The following is a 21,539-nucleotide window of genomic DNA, read 5'->3' as shown; positions in this document are numbered from 1 at the left end:
AAAGACCCACTCAGTGTGCTTTTATCTCTTATTAGGAAAATTGCTGCTTATGATGAAGAAATTCAACATCTCTATGAGGAAATGGAGCAGCAAATCAAAAATGAGAAAGAGCAGTTTCTCTTGAAGGTGACTGTGTCTCTTTATTATAGATATGGAAGGCCTAATTCTGCTCTCACACTAGTTTTTACACCAGTGTAACTCCATTGATTTCAGCCAGTGTGAAAGCAAAAGAAAGCCCCCAAAATGACAGTCTATGGAGAAATATAAGATAAAGCATAATTTCACTTACTACCTCATCCAGTGATCTCATCAGATTGCAGGCTCAGGCTGGGTGACTACTTGGATGGGAGACCAAGGTGTACCCACAAACTGTACTAAGTGGTGTTGGTGATATTCAGGAGGTGGTATTATTCCTTCGGAATAACTATGGAACCAATAGCCCACTTTGCTGGTGGAGGTGCCATCTTTTACATGGGTTTTAAAATCAAGGTCCTGACCCCTTGTGATTATAAAAGATCCCCTGGAACTTTTCACAGCAGCACTAGTCTCAGTGTTCTGGCCAAATTCCTTCTTACAGAGTACCCCTGTCCCCTTCCTGGTCTTTCTGAGTGAACCTCTTCAGGTGACAGGTCTTATGACTTTACCTATCCTGGGGTGGAATTCCACCATTCTCGCACTCTTAGACTGGGCCCTACAGTGCCCTGTGTATCTACTGTGCTCACCCAGCAAGTCCAGCTGGGTTCAGTACCTGCCAACCTTCTGTACCTGCAAACCAATCTGTGGCCAGAGGTGAATAGAGTGACCAGACAGATGTCTCAAACCAAAGTATTTACCCCAATAGGAACAAAGCATAAGAGAAAAAGGATTTTAAAGCAACAAAAAGTCTACACGTACATCTATTGTACCTAGAGGCTGACCATCCCTGATGATAACCTACGCAGGCCTAGTTTCTTCAGACACCCCAGTGGGTGCTGCTGTCACAGCCTGGTTCCTCCATGAAGAGCTCCTCAACAACTATTAAACAACACCCCACTCCCATCCTTGCAGAGAGAGTCTCTTTTTAAATTGCCGTAGTCCTTCTGATGTTCTGGTATCCAGGCTTTTCCTATCCAGCATTGTCTCCTAACTCCCTAGTATTTTATCTTGAGCCATTGTTTCACGTCCTGCTTGTTTTTTCCATACAGATCCCTATTGGATTAAACCAATACAATAAACAGTCCAATAATCTGGCAAACACAGTATTCAGAAATACAGAGCAACACCATGTATGTCACACGTTGTCTAAAGAGTTGCCCTGTAGTTTCAACTGGATACGTTTTTCTTTACTTCCTGTCCTAAACTGTTGTGTAGTGTGTATTTTGCAGTTAGGTTCCACTAAAGACAGTGGGAATCTTTCCATTGACTTCATTGGGCATTGGATTAGACCCTCACACAGCAGATGTGTTCCATTGCAGAGCTGGGTGAATTTCAATGCTGGGTCAAATGATCTCCTTGTATAGAGTTGAAGAGCACTTGAAAGTTGTAAAATGCATTATCTTTCATAATGAAGGTTGATATGGAAGAGATTGGTTTGTATGCTCTAATAAAAAGAGTGCACTATTTAAATTATACTGTAAATCCAAAAATAAGACATAAATATTCTTACCTATAAGAAACTATAGCAGTAACTGGTAATTAACTTTATCATTAAGGTAGCATAATCAATTCCATTATTAATCCCTATCACAGCCCTTTGTAGGTTGCCAGGTAAACCTCAATTTAGCTCTTTAAAAGTTAGTCAGCAGCCACACTAATGGTTGTCAGACACTCAAGAAGTATTATTTCTCGGTGTGACTAATTTATTTGTTGGTGTTTGGAGTTTAAAACTCTTTCCCTAAAGCAAAAGTTCACAAAGGCTCCAGAGAATGCAGAGACGTACAGATGCCATATGAAAAAGAAAATGATTGCCTGTTTCTGGAAAAGCATAGCATTTGAAAAATACATAAAAAGAAATTGTTAAGAAGGCAAATAAGTACAAGCTGTTGCTATTTAAGATATTTGGTACCCTGCCGATTAAGGACTGTGTTAGAGGAATGGTTATTATGTCTTATTCATTTGGATATATATTTTTCTGAATAAGAAGCCAGTTAAAGTACACTAAATTGCCTCATTAAATATATTGTTAGGAGTGAGAGGAGTAGTGGGGGAACATTTCAGTGTTTCTGCACCCACCCCTTTGAGGGAGGTTTGATCTTTAGATCCATTTGCCTGAAGAACTAAAGGAGTAGATTCTCAGCCGGTGTGAATTGTCAAGGCTAGATCGATGGAGCTGTGATAATTTACACTCAGTGGTGGATTAGCCACTGGGCCAACGGGGCTTGTGCCCAGGGGCCCTGGCCAATTGGGAGGCCCCCCAAAAATGGGCACCCCCATGCCCAGACCTACTCCACTATCCCACCCGGTGCTGTTGCCAAGGAGCAGGGTCAGGGCACAGGGGCTTGCCCCACTTCCCCCACCCACCCTGCGCTCCTCACCGGGAATAGGGGAAGTCCCCGCACCCCAACCCCGCTCCCCGCAGGAGCGCTGGGGGCAGCAGGCAGCGGCAGATATGTGTTTGTTGGGCCCTGGGCCAAAGCAAGTGGGGGCCCCTCCCCACCCTTTCAGCCTGTAGGCCGCCCCATTCCCCCTGCACCCCTCCCCAGCACTACTGAGGGGGTGGGGGAGAGGATTGCAGGTGGAAGGGGTAGGGAGAGGCCCCCAATTGCTTTGGCCCAGGGCCCCACAAACCCCAAATCCGCCACTGTTTACACCATCTGAGAATCTGTGCCAAGGAGTAATTCCAAATGAGAGAAGGCGTAGTTCTCATTTATTCAAATGCTGTTCTAGAATATTTGGGTAACCACCTGCTTGTGGGGCCACTGCAGTAACTGGGAGGTCTGTAAATACCCAGGGCCTAACTCTCTTCTCACTTATATCAATTTTATACCACTTCTGTTAACTTCTGCGGAGTTGCTCCTGATTCACACAATTGCAAGTGGTAGATTTTAAAGCTAGAAGGCACCATTTATGATAACCTGCATAAGAAAGGCTATAGAATTTCACCCAGTAATACCTGTATTGAGCCCAGTAACTTGTGGCTGAACTACAGGAAATCCTTTAGAAAGACATCCAGGGTAAAATTTTCAAACACATGGAAGCAATTTAGCAGTTTCAGAACCATTTTCAAAAGTGAGATAGATTCCTAAGTCTCACAGACATAGGTTCAGATGTGCCTAAATCACTTTTGAAAATGGGGCTTAACATAAGTCCCTTAGGCACTTTTGAAAATTTTACCTCTTATGTGGGTGAGAAACTGAGCTGGTGTAACTCAGCATAGATGCACTAACTTCAGTCATTGAGGTCAGTGGAGCTATGCCAATTTACCCCAGCTGAAGATCTGGCCTCCTAAGCGATGGAGAATTCACCACATCCTTAGGTAACCTGTTCCATTGGTTAGTAACACTCACTGTCAAAAATCTACCCCTTATTTCCAGATCTGTCTTCTAGTCCTATGCCCTGTCCTCTGGACCACACTGCCCTGATGATGAAGACCCTGCCTTTTTGCTTAATGTTCATGTCTTTTGATTTTGCAGGACACAGAGAGGTTTCAGTCCCGCAGTCAAGCGCTGGAACATAAACTCGTTTCAAAAGAACAAGAGTTGGAACAACTGGTTCAAAAACAGAAAAGGGTACTTAACAGCATTATATAGAGAAAGAACTGTAGATAACTCTGATTTGCCCCTGCGATTTTCCTTCATACTCTCTTCTTTCTTTCACATATTTAGCAATATTTCAACTCAGATAATTTTTTTTAAATAAAAGCCATTTGAAGTGATTGGTCACCATGAAAGCTGCAGTTCCACACTGAAGTCCTTTATAAATTCATAAAAAGAAAAGGAGTACTTGTGGCACCTTAGAGACTAACCAATTTATTTGAGCATAAGCTTTCATGAGCTACAGCTCTTCATCAGATGCATTGAGTGGAAAATACAGTGAGGAGATTTATATACACACAGAACATGAAAAAATGGGTGTTTATCATGCACACTGTAAGGAGAGTGATCATTTAAGATGAGCTATTACCTGCGGGGGGAGGGGGGGGAGAAAACCTTTTGTAGTGATAATCAAGGTGGGCCATTTCCAGCAGTTAACAAGAACGTCTGAGGAACAGTGTGTGTGGGGGGGGGGGGGGATATGGTGGAATAAACAAGGGGAAATAGTTTTACTTTGTGTAATGACTCAACCACTCCCAGTCTCTATTCAAGCCTAAGTTAATTGTATCCAATTTGCAAATTAATTCCAATTCAGCAGTCTCTCGTTGGAGTCTGTTTTTGAAGTCTTTTTGTTGAAGAATTGCCACTTTTAGGTCAGAAATCGAGTGACCAGAGAGACTGAAGTGTTCTCCGACTGGTTTATGAATGTTATAATTCTTGACATCTGATTTGTGTCCATTTATTCTTTTACGTAGAGACTGTACATTGGTCAAACTGGATTCCTGCCACTTTAATTAATGCCAGGGACTACCCTAGTGCCTGGATGGCATGGGATCTGGAGACTGCTATGGTATCTTAAAGCTATCAGTGCACACCTCCACTCCAGATTGATTCTGGGTTGTACTGGAGAATCAGTGCCATAAACTTTAAATAGTCTCTTCTAAACCCACTGGACCTGATTCTTTTCAGTCACATGTCAGTTTTATGGCAGTGTATCTCCACTGGAGAGCCCCAATTTACAGGCATGTACGTGAGAATGCAATGATGGTCACAGTTCTCATCAGCCTGTCATGTTTCCATATCAGGTGCCTGCTGTATTTTGTTCCACAGTCTGGGGAAGCACGGTACTTTCATTCTGTAAAATTGCCATAAATCCCTGCAAAATATATCCATGGGGGCGGATTTAATACAATTTAAAAAGTGAATTCACTGCTGATGAAAGGCCTGAGACTGACAGCTCTGGAGATGTTTCAGAGGAACAGCCGTGTTAGTCTGTATTCGCAAAAAGAAAAGGAGTACTTGCGGCACCTTAGAGACTAACCAATTTATTTGAGCATGAGCTTTCGTGAGCTACAGCTCACTTCATCAGATGCATACCATGGAAACTGCAGCAGACTTTATATATACATAGAGAATATGAAACAATACCTCCTCCCACCCCACTGTCCTGCTGGTAACAGCTTATCTAAAGTGATCAACAGGTGGGCCATTTCCAGCACAAATCCAGGTTTTCTCACCCTCCACCCCCCCACACAAATTCACTCTCCTGCTGGTGCTAGCCCATCCAAAGTGACAACTCTTTACATAATCAAGTCGGGCTATTTCCTGCATAAATCCAGGTTTTCTCACATCCCCCCCACCCCCATACACACACAAACTCACTCTCCTGCTGGTAATAGCTCATCTAAACTGACCACTCTCCAAGTTTAAATCCAAGTTAAACCAGAACATCTGGGGGGGGGGGGTAGGAAAAAACAAGAGGAAACAGGCTACCTTGCATAATGACTTAGCCACTCCCAGTCTCTATTTAAGCCTAAATTAATAGTATCCAATTTGCAAATGAATTCCAATTCAGCAGTTTCTCGCTGGAGTCTGGATTTGAAGTTTTTTTGTTTTAAGATAGCGACCTTCATGTCTGTGATTGCGTGACCAGAGAGATTGAAGTGTTCTCCGACTGGTTTATGAATGTTATAATTCTTGACATCTGATTTGTGTCCATTTATTCTTTTACGTAGAGACTGTCCAGTTTGACCAATGTACATGGCAGAGGGGCATTGCTGGCACATGATGGCATATATCACATTGGTGGATGTGCAGGTGAACAAGCCTCTGATAGTGTGGCTGATGTTATTAGGCCCTGTGATGGTGTCCCCTGAATAGATATGTGGGCACAATTGGCAACGGGCTTTGTTGCAAGGATAAGTTCCTGGGTTAGTGGTTCTGTTGTGTGGTATGTGGTTGTTGGTGAGTATTTGCTTCAGGTTGCGGGGCTGTCTGTAGGCAAGGACTGGCCTGTCTCCCAAGACTTGTGAGAGTGTTGGGTCATCCTTTAGGATAGGTTGTAGATCCTTAATAATGCGTTGGAGGGGTTTTAGTTGGGGGCTGAAGGTGACCGCTAGTGGCGTTCTGTTATTTTCTTTGTTAGGCCTGTCCTGTAGTAGGTAACTTCTGGGAACTCTTCTGGCTCTATCAATCTGTTTCTTTACTTCTGCAGGTGGGTATTGTAGTTGTAAGAAAGCTTGACAGAGATCTTGTAGGTGTTTGTCTCTGTCTGAGGGGTTGGAGCAAATGCGGTTGTATCACAGAGCTTGGCTGTAGACGATGGATCGTGTGGTGTGGTCAGGGTGAAAGCTGGAGGCATGCAGGTAGGAATAGCGGTCAGTAGGTTTCCGGTATAGGGTGGTGTTTATGTGGCCATTGTTTATTAGCACTGTAGTGTCCAGGAAGTGGATCTCTTGTGTGGACTGGACCAGGCTGAGGTTGGTGGTGGGATGGAAATTGTTGAAATCATGGTGGAATTCCTCAAGGGCTTCTTTTCCATGGGTCCAGATGATGAAGATGTCATCAATATAGCGCAAGTAGAGTAGGGGCTTTAGGGGACGAGAGCTGAGGAAGCGTTGTTCTAAATCAGCCATAAAAATGTTGGCATACTGTGGGGCCATGCGGGTACCCATAGCAGTGCCACTGATCTGAAGGTATACATTGTCCCCAAATGTGAAATAGTTATGGGTAAGGACAAAGTCACAAAGTTCAGCCACCAGGTTAGCCGTGACATTATCGGGGATAGTGTTCTTGACGGCTTGTAGTCCCTCTTTGTGTGGAATGTTGGTATAGAGGGCTTCTACATCCATAGTAGCCAGGATGGTGTTATCAGGAAGATCACCGATGGATTGAAGTTTCCTCAGGAAGTCAGTGGTGTCTCGAAGGTAGCTGGGAGTGCTGGTAGCGTAGGGCCTGAGGAGGGAGTCTACATAGCCAGACAATCCTGCTGTCAGGGTGCCAATGCCTGAGATGATGGGGCGCCCAGGATTTCCAGATTTATGGATCTTGGGTAGTAGATAGAATATCCCAGGTCGGGGTTCCAGGGGTGTGTCTGTGCGGATTTGATCTTGTGCTTTTTCAGGAAGTTTCTTGAGCAAATGCTGTAGTTGCTTTTGGTAACTCTCAGTGGGATCATAGGGTAATGGCTTGTAGAAACTCGTGTTGGAGAGCTGCCGAGCAGCCTCTTGTTCATATTCCGACCTATTCATGATGACAACAGCACCTCCTTTGTCAGCCTTTTTGATTATGATGTCAGAGTTGTTTCTGAGGCTGTGGATGGCATTGCGTTCCGCATGGCTGAGGTTATGGGGCAAGTGATGCTGCTTTTCCACAATTTCAGCCCGTGCACGTCAGCGGAAGCACTCTATGTAGAAGTCCAGTCTGCTGTTTCGACCTTCAGGAGGAGTCCATCTAGAATCCCTCTTTCTGTAGTGTTGGTAGGGAGACCTCTGTGGATTAGTATGTTGTTCAGAGGTATTTTGGAAATATTCCTTGAGTCGGAGACGTCGAAAATAGGATTCTAGGTCACCACAGAACTGTATCATGTTCGTGGGGGTGGAGGGGCAGAAGGAGAGGCCCCGAGATAGAACAGCTGCTTCTGCTGGGCTGAGAGTATAGTTGGATAGGTTAACAATATTGCTAGGTGGGTTGAGGGAGATAAATCTTCTCTATTTAATTGCAGAGTAAATATAACCGTCTCTCTCTGGCAGTGCTGACCTGAAGGTCCATTCTAGTGAGGAGCAAGAGAAGTTCAGTCTCCACTGGTTTTGTGATGTTTGGATTCTCCTCTAAGGAGTTGATCCAACTCCCACTGAAGTCAATGGGAGTTGCACCTGGTACCAGAGAGATAACTGGGTTTTTAGTTTGCTAGTTGTGATAGCACATTTTTATGTGTGATGTGGAGACCGACCCCCTAGGGAATTGAACTAAGACAATCATTTTATTTCATATGTCACCAATCAGCCAACTGAGACACCGAGTCTCAGAGCCTGGGTCAATTAACTCTCATGGGGCTTGAGCTGCAGCATTATAAACAGGAGTGTAGATATTCCAACTCAGGATGGAGCCCAGGATCCAAAACTAGGCTCAGTTCCTGACCTGGAATGTCTACACTGCTATTTTTAGCCCCGCAGCCTGTTGGACCCGAGTCAATTGAGCTGGGCTTTGAGACTTGCACCACAGGTTTTTCTTTGCAATGTAAACATACCCTATTGCTCCAAATTGTAGTATTTTTCTCCATTGCCTGTTGCAGCCTGTTGTGCAGTGCTGCATGGTAAATATCTGCCACATTCCACCCAAGAGGTAATTGTATTTCAGCAGTGGATTAAATGAACTGTTTCTCTGTCTTTCTCTCTCTCTCTCTCTCTGTGTAGGCTTATAAAGCATTTCGGGTTCTTTCAGTACGCAACTGACTATATATATATATATATATATGTAAGATATTATTACTCATCATTTTATAGTGGTTTTATTTTAATCTTCGCTATCTGTTGCTTTCCAAGTAGATTTAGACATCTGTTATCAATGAGTTACACAAAGGTTGTTCTTCGAAAGCCTTTAGCTGTGTCTTCTTCTATATATTTGTTTTCTAAACTGTTTGATGTAACAGCCGGGGCAAACTTGAAAACTTTATACTTGGATTTTAATCCTTGCTTATTGAGACAAAATTTACAGTGACTTCAGTGGAAGTTTTGTCTGAGTAAGGATGTCATGATTTTGACCCCAACAACTAACTGGGGAACCTGAAATGACAGTTGTATACACGCACATACCTGTCCAAGAACCAGGCTGTGGAAGGATAGGATTTATTCCCTACTATAAAATCCAAACGCCCCTTTTATTTTTATGGGCATGCTGTTGAAAAGAAGCCAGCCCTGGATAGACCGGATTTTCTTCTTTTATTTTGATTGTCACTGAAAGGTATATTGAGTCAGATAATAAACTGCACTTGAAACTTTTGTCATTTTAACAGCTGAGTGGTGCCTTTTGCCAGCCTAAATTATAATCTGTGACTGCTCTCCAGCTGGGTAGTCCACTCTGATTTTTCCACCCAACAGCATAATTCAGTGCAGAGTTTAATGTTCACATTTATCTCTTTCCTCATGTCCAGCATTTGGGGCCCAACTCTCCTTCTTCCTTACACCTGTTTTTATAATGGGATAACCTCCATGATTTTGTGGAGTTACTCCCGATTTACACCAGCATTGGTGTATTTCGAGTCAAGCCCTCAGTGTCTAATTTGTGCCTTAGTCAATTCCTTCTCTCTTCCTCTTAAATTGAAATGCACTTTTTTGCCAATTACATTTATTCTTTAAATGAGTGATGGTAACTTTATTTAATTACAACATCCTTGCTGGATTATGAAGGAAGCTCTTGAGAATAATACAAATTCCTTTTTCCAAACTGCATTAATTAGGCAAAGTTGTTCTTACATTTTTTTTTCCTGTAGTGTGAGGGATTGTAAAATACGTGAAGAGAAACTGCCAGCCAAGAAATGCTCAGGGCTGCTCCTACTGACTCAGCCAGATGGAAGCTCCCTTAGGGATCACCTGGCAGAACTGCTATCTATGGACAAGGGTGGATTAAATGCTGATCCAAACTTGTGCTGACAAGGAACCCAGAGGCCAACAGAGTGCGGCTCTGCAAATACAGAGCGGCCTATCTCCTTGCAAATGTAGGTCCAAGATCATGCTTCAGGGACAGTGAGCCACTGGAAGCCAATAGATTCTTTGGCTCAGTCGCTTCTGCCGGCTGCCACCTTCTTGAATTGTCAGCATGCTCCCATCCTTCATATTACAGGGATGTTATCTGTAATATCCCCAAATCCATAGCAGGCTGGCATTTCAAAGAGTAGGCAGCAGGGCTCAGCACAGAGACCGCTGGGCCTGCCTGGCTAATGTGTGTTCATATGGGCGGCAGCATGGTACTGTACCATGGCCCAGCAGAAGTCTTGCACTGCGAGAAGAAGGTAGCTAGGATCTGTGCTTGGGATAAAGGGTAGCTGAGTTTCTGACCTGTGAGGAGGTTGGATGGATGGTCAGGTGGAGGTCTAGGCCAGGAAGGGGAAGGCATGTGTGGATCTGGTTAGGTATACAGGAGGGTAAGTTGGGGCTGGATAAGGAAGAAGAGGGGGTTGTGGTTAGGGAGGGAGAAGGAAATGAAGAGGATTCTGAGTTCAGAAGGAAGGAAATGTCAGCCACTGTGTGTGTTTGGGAGGCAGTTACAGGAGAACTGTTTGTGGGGCAGGGTTCCAACATTTGATGAAGCTAGGTCTCATTTTGCCTTGAGGATACCTTCCAGTTAAGTCTTAGCTGGGGTAACAGCAGGATTTATGGTGGACCAGATTCTCAGCTCCACTGAGCCCTGACTTCATTGGACCTACTCTGATTTACAACAGCTGAGGCTCTGACCCAAAAAGTCCTTCCACCAAAGGGAAAACTTGCCAAATTAGAAGTTTCTAGTCCAATGTCTAGCGAACACTTAGCAGATACCCCTGGGGTCATGTAAATAATTTGTGTTGCTGTGTTAGCATAAAGCTACACATTTCTGTGACATACTCACTTCTCAGTCTGATTATGTCCAATTGATCCATTTACTACCATGCAAAATTTGAACTGAATCACTCTATACTCACAGTTGTGCCATGCCCACTAGGAATCATGTCCAAGATTAGTACCTGTGTTACTACAGTATTATAATGGGTGCTCCATAGCACCTGCCATAATTAAGTTTCCAAACCAATTACCATTGCAAACTTTTGTTTTCAGATGGTCATAACTTCCTCACATATTCACCTTTTGGCACTGAGATTCTCTGTACTTGAGCTCTGCTTGAAGCTTTTGGTATGGAGACAATTTGCATGAAAAAATTGTCTCATTAAAACACACAATCATAAATACATAGGGCTGAAAGGGACCTCAAGAGCTCATGCGGACCAGCCCCTTGCACTGAGGCAGGAACAAGTAAACCTAGACCATCCCTGACAGGTGTTTGCCTCCATAATTGGCCAGTTCTGTATGCTCTCCCTGAAGCTCCAGTACAGTCCACTGTTAGAGACAGGATACTGGGTAAAGTGGACCATGGTCAGACCCAGTATGGTAGCTCTTATATACTTAGAGTCAGGAGCAGCGGAAGCTTCCTAAAAGTGTGGGGGGGGCTACCGGACCCCAAACCGGGGCCCCTTCCCCCATGCCACTCCTTCCCCTCAAGACACTGCCCCCGCACTGCCCCTTCCCCATATACTCCATCCCCACCCCACTCCTTCCCCCAGCCCCCGTCCTCACGCTGCCCCTTCGCCCTGAGGCCCCACACTCGTACCGCCCATTCTCCTGAGACACCGCCTTCACAACGCCCCTTCCCCCGAGACCCTCCTCCTGCACCACCTCTTCCCCACAAGGCCCCACCCTGCTCACCCCTCTCCGCCCCCTCCCCTTCATCACTCACCCTTGTGGCCAGTAAAAAGTGGGAGGGCCATGGCCCTCTGGCCCGGCCAGTTCCAGCACCCCGGCTTAGAGTATTCCAGGCCCTCTGTCTTTTCTCATGCCAAAAATACAGCGCAATCAATATCACTGATAAACAATAAGCTCTATTACATTCATCTCAATGGGCTGTGAATGTTAAAGCTCAATTTTGAACATTCAAATGCTCAAACTGTTAACTACAGGAAAAATGTTCTCCCCCTCTTTATTTGCTTCAAACATGAATTTACATTAAAAACACCCAAACAAACAAACCCAACCCCAAACAAAACCAAGCCCTTACTTTAGTCCAGTGTTATGATGGTATAATTAAAAATCACAAAATTTTAGGAAATGCAAAAGTTAAAGTTCCGATAGTAATCTTAACTGATCTTTGTTCCATATTTAAGTTTGGCAAAGTTATAAGCAACTGAAAACTTATAAAAGAAAGTTTTGAGCTACCTGTGCTGCCTGTTGCTGCTTCCTAATTGTTATATCACCATTGTTATATTATAAAATGTAAAAAAGTATGCAAGATGCTTAATGCAGACAAATTAATGTTAGCAATCTGAGTTATCATTGCTGTTGGAATCTCACTTTTTCGCAATCTTGATTTTCCCTGACTACATTTTTGCCTGTAATCCATTCTTTATCAAAACCAAATCTACACATCAAGTTAATACACATCCATCTATTGTGTTGTGTTGTTTGGTGGGAGGCACAGTGATTAATGCCACAGCCCAGTGGTTCTCAACTCACAGTCCGTGGGCAACTTGGGGCCCAATCAGCACACAGCTGCAGCTCATGTAAGATCCTCAGGGTCATACAGGTAGTATATATATTGTGTGGATGCAGCCCACATAACACATAGAGAGCTGCATATGCAGCCCATAATGGTAAATAGATTGAGAACCACTGCGTGTAGCCTTTCCTCTGCTGAGACTAGAGCCAATTCCGATTGTGATTCTGTTCACAAGCAGAGCTGGGTGAATATGGCAAAGCATTGTCTGTGAGTATTCACGCGAATGTGACAGTGAGTTTGCTTGGGCTGTGCTCGTGTCCCGCTCCTGTTTGCTCTTTGGGTGAAATTCACCCCAGTCCCACTTTCATCACTTAAATGGGATTTCGGGCAGGGACAGATGCAACCTCCCAGTTCAGAGGGTGCACTCTACTGTAGTCAAGCAGAGCGCCGATCACTCTCAGCAGCACTGTTTGCCCTGGCACTGCATTGCTAATCCTGGCCCAGTGTGGCAGGAATGCTGAGGTGGGGAGGAAGAGGGGCTAGAGACTGAGCATTCTCCCCCCTGCTGCCTACTCCACTTTCACTCCACAACAGTGGCTCCTGTCTTGCAGGGCAGGGCCTGGCTCCCCACTCCAGGCATTGTGACCTGGCACAGGGGGTCACAGCGCCACTCGGGTTTGGCCCCTGGGTTTCATCATTTCTGTGGGTGCAACTGAATACACATTCCCTTGGTAAAGCCACCCCTGACTGAAGTGGTGCTTGTCCTCTGTGCAGGGATGTGAACAGTCACAGTCTTGCTTTACTTGCAAGAATCTCGTGGAAAGCAAATCTGAAACTTGCACTCTTGTGCATGTGCACGGGAAATGGTACATTTTACGTGGGACAGGACACTGCTGTGGGCCAGGCTTCCCAAAACCATATGCCAAAACCCTAACTATTCTATTTATATACCTGCCTGGTCCCCACCCTTGTAATACCTGAGCACCTGGCAGAGAGCCAATAATACAATCCGACAAGCATCTGACTAGACACTCCGCAACCAGGACTGCATGCTCAGAGGCAAATGCAATTACTTTATTACTGACCGCAAAGATGACAGTGCAGATACCACTGTTATGTATCCCTAACAGAAAAAGATAGACCAGCAAATGAAATGTATTTGTTCCTGATTTTACACAGTAACTGAGTTGCCATTGACTTCAGTGGGAATTGTGAGTGCTTAGTACTCCTGAAAATCCAGGCTTTTGATCCATTTTGAACAGGACAGGGCACCGTGCACCACAGAAAGGGAATGGTGTTCCTTTAACTTCCCACCAGAGCTCTGGTACAAAAGAAATTAATTGAGGCAAGGATCTGACTGTACCATCCACAAATAGGACCACATGTGCAATTACTTGGTGTGAATATGAAGGGGGGCAATTAAATTTAGCTCTTCACCCACACAATACCTTTTACACAAGCCTAATTTTTCTAGGTGGAAATGGACCTGTGCCAGGAAAGAAAGGGTATGAGCATTTCTAAAATTCCCTTGTCATGGTATTCTGCTAACTCTGCCAAAATGGCTCCTCTTCCTGAGAGAACATAAGGCTGGCTATACTGAGTCAGAACAGAATGGTCCATCTAGCCCAGTATTGTCTTCCAACAGTTGCCAGTGCCAGATGCTTCAGAGGGAATGAATCAAACAGTACAAGAGGATTAGGGGTACTCAGAGCATGTGGTTGCATCCATGACCCTCTTGGCTAATAGCCATTGATGGACCTATCCTCCAGGGACTTATCTAATTCTTTTGTGAACTCTGCTATATGTTTTGCCTTCACAACATCCCCTGGCAATAAGTTTCACAATTGACTATGTGTTGTGTGAAGATGTACTTGCTGCTGTTTGTTTTAAATCTGATGACTATTCATTGATATCTCTACTTAAGTAAAACTTTTGATACTGTCTCACATGACCTTCCCATAAACAAATTCGAGAAATATAGCCTAGATGAACCTACTATAAGGTGGGTTCACAACTGGCTGGAAACAAGTACTCAGAGAGTAGTTATCAATGGTTCACAATTGCCTCAAAGAGCATATCAAGTGGGTTCCTGTAGGGATCTGTCCTGAGTCTTATTAATATCACCATAAATGATTTAGAGGGCACAGAGAGTGCTCTTACAACATTTTCAGACTATACTAAGCTGGGAGGGGTTACAAGCACAATGGAAGACAGAATTAGAATTCCAAATGATCTTGACAAACTGGAGGCAGTGTGTGAATTAAATAGGATAAAATTCACTAAGACAAATGCAAACTACTACACTTAGGAAGAAATAATCAATTGCATAAATACAAAATGGGAAATGACTGCCTAGGAAGGAGTACTGCAGAAAGGGATCTGGGAGTTATAGTGGATCACAAACTAAATATGGGTCATCAATGTAATAGTGTTGCAAAAAAGTGAACATTGTTCTGGGATGTATCATTGGGAGTGTTGTAAGCAAGACACAAGTAATTCTTTTGCTCTACTCAGCACTGAGAAGGCGCTAACTGGAGTACTGTGTCTACTTCTGGGCACCACACTTTGGAAAAGAGGGACAAACTGGAGAAAGTACAGAGGAGAGCAACAAAAGTGATTAAAGGTCTAGAACACATGACCTGCCAGGAAAGATTTTTTAAAAATGGGTCTGTTTAGTTTGGAACAGAGAAGACTGAGGTCGGACATAATAACTGTCTTCAAGTATGTAAAAGTTTGTTATAAAGAGGAGAGTGATAAATTGTTCTCCTTAATGATTGAGGGCAGGACAAGAAGTAATGGGCTTAAACTGTAGGAAGGAAGATTTAAGCTAGATATTAGGAAACACTTTCTAACTGTCAGGGTACTTAAACTCTTGAACAGATTACCTAGGGAGGATGTGGAATCTCCATGACTGAAGGTTTTTAATAAGAGGTTAGACAAACACCTGTCAGGGATGGTCTAGATCAGGGGTGGGCAAACTTTCTGGCCCGAGGGCCACATCTGGGTAAGGAAATTGCATGCAGGGCCATGAATGTAGGGCTGGGGCAGGGGGTTGGGGTGCAGGAGGGAGGGAGGGAGTGTGGAGTGTGGGAGGGGGTACGGGGTGTATGAGAGGGCTCAGGGAAGGGGGTTGGGTGCAGGAGAGGGTGCGGGGTGTATGAGGGGGCTCAGGGCATACATGCAGGGAGGAGTGCAGGAGGGAGCTCAGGGCAGGGGGTTGGGGTGAAGGAGGGGTGCAAGGTGCAGCAGGGGGCTCAGGACAGAGGGTTGGGGTGCAGGAGGAGTGCGGGGTGCAGCAGGGGGCTCAGGGCAGGGGGTTGGGTGCAGGAGGGGTGCAGGGTGTAGCAGGGGGCTCAGGGCAGGGAGTTTGGGTGTAGGGTGCAGGAGGTGTTCGGGGTGAGGGCTCTGGCCTGGCACCGCTTACCTGGAGCAGGTCTGGGGTGGCAGCGGTGCGCTCCCTGCCTGCCTGCCTGCCCCGGCCCCGCGCTGCTCCCAGAAATGGCCAGCACCACATCCCGGCGGCCCCTGGGGGAGGGGGAGCAGAGGGCTCTGCACGCTGCCCTCGCCTGTGGATACCTCCCCCAAAGCTCCCATTGGCTCCAGTTCCCCGTTCCCCGCCAACGGGAGCTGCGGGGGAGGTGCCTGCAGGCGAGGGCAGCGCACAAAGCCCTCAGCCCACCCCTCCCTCAGGGTGCAGGGACATGGTGCCAGCCACTTTTGGGAGTGGCGCGTTGCCTGCGGTGCCACAGGGGTGGCAATTCCGTGGGCCGAATCCAAAGCCCTGATGGGCTGGATCCAGCCCACGGGCCATAGTTTGCCCACCCCTGGTCTAGATAATACTTAGTCCTGCCTCAATGCAGGGGTTGGACTAGATGACCTTTATTTCTATGATTCATTGGGTGACCCTTGGTTCTTGTGTTATATGAAGGGGTAAATAACACTTCTCTATTCACTTTCTCCACACGATTCATTATTTTATAAACCTCTGTCATAACCCCCTTAGTCATCTCTTTTCTAAACTCAATAGTCCAAGTCTTTTTAATCTCTCCTCATATGGAAGCCTCATATGGAAGCCGTTCCATACCCCTAATCATTTTTGTTGCCTTTTCCAATTTTAATACACCCTTTTTGAGGTGGGGTGACAAGAACTGCAAGCAGTATTCAAAGTATGGGCTTACCTTGGATTTATGTAATGGCATTATGATATTTTCTGTTTTATTATATAACTCTTTACTCATGGTTCCTAACATTCTATTAGCTATTTCTCACTGGCACTGCATAACGAGCAGATGTTTTCAGAGAGCTATCCACAATGACTCCAAGATCTCTTTCTTGAGTGGTAATGGCTAATTTAGAACTCATTGTTTGATATGTATATTTGGGATTATTTTTTTCCAATGTGCATTATTTTGCACTTATTAACATTGAATATCATCTGCCATTTTGTTGCCCAGTCAGTTTAGTGAAATGCCCTTGTAACTCTTCATAGTCAGCTTTAGACTTAGCTATTTTGAATAATTTAGTATTGTGTGCAAACTTTGCCACCTCACTATTTACCCCCCTTTCCAGATCCTTTATGAATATGTTGAACAGCACTAGTCCCAGTAAAGATCCTTGGGGTACCCCACTATTTATCTCTTTCCATTGTGAAACTGTCATTTATTCCTACCTTTTGTTTCCTATCTTTTAACCAGTTACTGATCCATGAGAGGACCTTCCCTCTTATCCTATGACTGCTTACTTTGCTTAAGAGCCTTTGGTGCGGGACCTTGTCAAAGGCTTTCTGAAAGTCTAAGTACACTGCATCAAACAGATCACTTTTGTCCACCTACTTGTTGACCCCTCTGACAATTCTAACAGATTGGTGGGGCATATTTTCCCTTACAGAAGCTGTGCTGGCTCTTCCCCAACATATCATGTTCGTCTCTGTGTCTGGTCATTCTGTTCTTTACTGTAGATTCAACTGGTACTGAAGTTAGTCTTACCGGCCTGTAGTTGCCAGGGTAGCATCTGGAGCCTTTTGTAAAAAATCGACGCTATATAAGCTATCCTCCAGTCATCTGGTGCGCAGGCTAATTTAAGTGATACGTTACAGACTACAATTAGTAGTTCTGCAGTTTCATATTTGAGTTCCTTCAGAACTCTTGGTTGAATACCATCTGGTCCTAGTGATTTAGTACTGTTTAATTTGTCAGTTTATTCCAAAACGTCTTCTATTAACACCTCAATCTGGGACAGTTCCTCAGATTTGTCACCTAAAAAAATGGTGTGAGAATCTCCTTCACTTACTCTGTGGTGAAGACCGATCCAAAGAATTCATTTAGCTTTTTTTCTGCCATAGGCTTGTCTTCCTTCAGTGCTTCTTTAACACTTCAGTTGTCCAGTGGCCCTGCTGATTGTTTCCTGCTTCTGATGTACCTCAAAAATTTTTGCTCTTTAGTTTTTGTGTCTTTTTCTAGTGGCTCTTCAAATTCTTTTTTGGCCTGCCTAATTATACTTTTACACTTGACTTTGCCAGAGTTTATGCTCCTTTCTATTTTCCTCAGTAGAATTTTGGTCTTCTTACTTTTTTGCGGGTCCAGGGGGCAGTTCATATATTTAGTTTGAACCTGTATTACGATGTTTAAAAATAGTTTCCATGCAGGCTGCCGGCATTTCACTCTTGTGACTATTCCTTTTAACTTCCATTTAACTAGTTTCATCACTTTGTGTAGTTTCCCTTTTTGAAGTTAGATGCTCCTGTGATGGGTTTTTCTGACATTGCTCCCCAACAAGAATGTTAAATTTAATGATATTATAGCTGCTATTACTAAGAAGTTCAGCAATATTCACCTTTTGGACTAGATCCTTTGCACCACTTAGGACTAAATCAAGACTTGCCTCTCCCCTTTGGGGTTCCAAGTTAGTTGCTCCAAGAAGCAGTCATTAATAGCATCTAGAAATTTATCTCTGCATACTATCCTGAGGTAACATGTACCCAGTCAATATGTGGGTAGTTGAAATCCCCCATTATTACTGGGTTTTCTGTTTTAGTAGCCACTCTAATCTCCCTGAGCATTTCACAGTCACCATCCTGGTCAGGTGGTCAGTAGTTTATTCCTACTGCTATACTCTTTTCATCTAAGACTTTAAAAGTCTTCTATCCATAGAGAGTCTACGGTACAGTTTGGTTCATTTAAGATTTTTACTATATTTGACTCGATTCTTTCTTTCACATATAGTGCCACTCCCCGACCAGTGCAACTTACTCTGTCATTCTTATATATATAGTACCCTGGTATTACCATGTCCCACTGATTATCAGCATTCCACCAAATTTCTGTAATGCCTATTATATCAATATCCTCATTTAACACCAGGCACTCAAGTTCACCCATATTAGTATTTAGACTTTTAACATATGTATACAAGCATTTATAAAATATGTCAATATTTACTGTACCAGTGTATCAAAAGCTTCAAGCCTTCTCTTAGTTATAAAAGTTTCCCTTATTCATGCAGGGAAAGAAAACAATGCCTTGTAACTTATGTGATCAAAACTAAATAATGTAGCTCAACTTTCAGTGGTCCGGTAATAGATACTCCTGGTGAATTGTTTGTGAGCCATCTGAAGAAACTCTGGCCTAGTTGTTTACACTCAGCAGGGACCCATGATTGGAACAATAGAAGTGTTCAAGGCTGAGGTACAAGTTGGTAGAGGAACTGGGCAAAATTTTCTGGACAAATAGTCTACTTGCTGAAAAATACAGTTTTAGGTCGACTAAAACTATTCTTAAATTTGAGTCAAATTCAGCAAACGATTTCAGCCGCGGGGGAATCCAGAAAGTCAAATTGTTTCATTCTATAGAAAAACATTTTTCTGGACTTTTTTGGTTTAGCCACTGAACTGAAAAATCAATTATTCATTTAGCTCTAATTGGTAGAGCTCTCTAGGTAAAGCAGCCCACTCTGTCCCAGAAGCTGTTGGTCTCTGCCTTCCAAGAGCACAAAAATTCAGAGACATACAGAATTTGTGTCCCAATCCTTTCATTCTCCGTGTGTCTGTCTTAAAGATTGATCTAGTGTTACTTTAAAGCTCGCAACGTACTTGACATCCTTTAAAAAACTTGTTTGCTAAAAACACAAAACACAAGAAGAGCTTTTATGGATTTCTGGATGGCATTTGCTGTCTATGATTTTAGTTCATAGGCCCTTTTCCCCCACATCTTTCTCCTCCCCTGCTACCACAGTTAGATGCTGTCCCACACTAGGGCCCTTTTGCACCACTGGTCCAGCACAAAGGGCCATAAACTGACCAGATCTACCCAGATGGGAATTCTCCTAATGTGCGGGAATCCCCAGTGGTGAAGAGCTGGTGTAGTCAGCTGTAATTCTAACCCCTCAAGCCCCACTGTAGGGGGTGAAGAAAAGCAGCAACAGGTTTAGAGCACCTCTGAGGTGGTTCTAAAAACTAAGGCAGGGCCCAGGTCAGCATAGAACTAGTCCCACAACCACCCTCTTTAAACCCTCCCCAACCCCCATCAGCTGCAGCCAGAGCTTACTGAGCACAGATGATAATCTAGCCCTCAAGATTGCTAAATCGATATTATATGTATTAAGTAACAGGTCCCATCTCCTAACATAAAATAACTACATGCTGCATTCAAAAAACCATGGTCCAAACAAAGTTGCTACCCTGGCTCTCTGAACCTACTTTACCATTGCTGTTTCATCCAGGCAGTAGCAGGTTGAACCATGTGCTACTCTTTCATACACACTAAGGGCTACTGTTACCTTCTTATCAAATTCTGTGCATTCTTTTCTTGCCTCCACTTTGGAGAACAAGTATAATTTTAAATGGGTTCATTTTGGTTTTAAATTTTAAGTCTTCTTAATGCCAAGCTAAGATAGCTCCGTGAGTTAGAGGTATTTTCTCTTTTCCTTTTCTTCCCCCTCCCACCACCCCTAGCTGGAGGGTCAGTGTAAGGAACTCCACAACGACAAACAGGAGACCAAAGTGGAGAACACCAAGCTGAAGCTAACAAACCAAGAGCTGCTACAGGAACTGGAGCGAACGTCTCAGGAGTTAACAGTCGCCCAGCAACAATTACAGATGCTCCAGGAGGAGGCTTCAAGACTACATGAAGAAAAAGAAATGTAAGTGACAGCTGCCTGTGGCACCACTATGCTTGCCTGAAGTGACAGCAAGCTTGATTCTCCACATGCACAGCATCTTCTGGAGGGACTTTAACATCTGTTCAAAATGCATGTGATGCTGATGGAGTAATATGCAAGGTCAGACCAATGCAAGAATCATTGCAGGCGGTTGTATCCCTGCTTTACCCTGTTTACATTTTTCACATAAGGTGTTAATGTACCTTGCTTCAAAGTGGTTAATGGCAACATGACAAATCTGCTGCCACCTTGCGCTGTTGTGGGCTGTTGCTGGGGGTCAACCTGACATGCTGTTAAGTTTGACTTCAGTGTGTTTTGATATCGTTTGTATTAGCCATCATAAGAAAGAGCTTGACTTTCGCTAACCATACAATATGGCCTTGGATATTCTCAAGTTGATCATATGTATGAGATGCCCAGTCCAATTCAGTTTAGCTTTTATGAGTATGCTTTGAGTGCCAGACATCCAACAGTGACTGAGAATTGTAAAAGCACTACCAAAACACAACTTTAAACTCACAAAAGTGGACAAGTTTTACACCTGTTTTGAACTCGCTCTTTTCACAAGCTACATATAGTGACTACAGAAGGTTCAAGGTGGTAGAGAATCATTTTCACTTTTTGTACCATGTTTATTTAAATATTATTATTTTGCTTTAAAGAAGCAAATTCTTAGTGCTATGTACTAAAATAGACAACATTAATAGTATTGCACACCATAACATAGTGGACCAGATCCTGAGCTGTGCCAGCTGCACAAGAAAAGGTGGGCAAAACTGTCATTTGTTTCTTGATTTTCTTGACTCCAGAGGAGCAGAACAAGGCCTGTGCAACACTTAAGTCCATTTAAAGGAATATTTAGTAGAGCCAGTGAAAAAATTTCCACTGAAACTATTTTTCAACAGAAAAATGGCTTTTTCAAGTAAGCAGAATTTTCATGAAAAGTGTCTGCTTTCTGAAGAGAATTTCAATTTTTCATTAAAACAAACCAGAACAGCTGCAAGTGAAAAAGTATTTTTTTTAGCTGAAAACCAAAACATTTCTGCTGAAATTTGATTGAGAAATGCCTCTGGGTTCCCCATGGGAATTGTAGTTTGGCTGCCTCAGGTTCCCATTCTCCTCTATCGGTTGGAT

General features: G+C 43.8%; 1 protein-coding gene across 3 annotated transcripts in view; it reads left to right on the top strand.

The window, feature by feature from the left end:
• The window catches only part of CRACR2A (calcium release activated channel regulator 2A), a 93,369-nt gene that overhangs the window by 37,590 nt on the left and 34,240 nt on the right, over nt 1-21,539 (top strand). For all 3 annotated transcript variants that reach the window (XM_075120796.1, XM_075120783.1, XM_048823504.2), the window contains exons 6-8: nt 36-126; nt 3,612-3,707; nt 20,200-20,387. In XM_075120796.1, coding sequence (XP_074976897.1) covers nt 36-126; nt 3,612-3,707; nt 20,200-20,387 — 375 coding nt within the window. The remainder of the gene's footprint in view (nt 1-35; nt 127-3,611; nt 3,708-20,199; nt 20,388-21,539) is intronic.

Source organism: Caretta caretta, chromosome 1, assembly GCF_965140235.1.
Source record: "Caretta caretta isolate rCarCar2 chromosome 1, rCarCar1.hap1, whole genome shotgun sequence".
In the NCBI taxonomy this organism is placed as follows: Eukaryota; Metazoa; Chordata; order Testudines; family Cheloniidae; genus Caretta; species Caretta caretta.
This window is presented reverse-complemented; position numbering and strand designations above follow the sequence as displayed.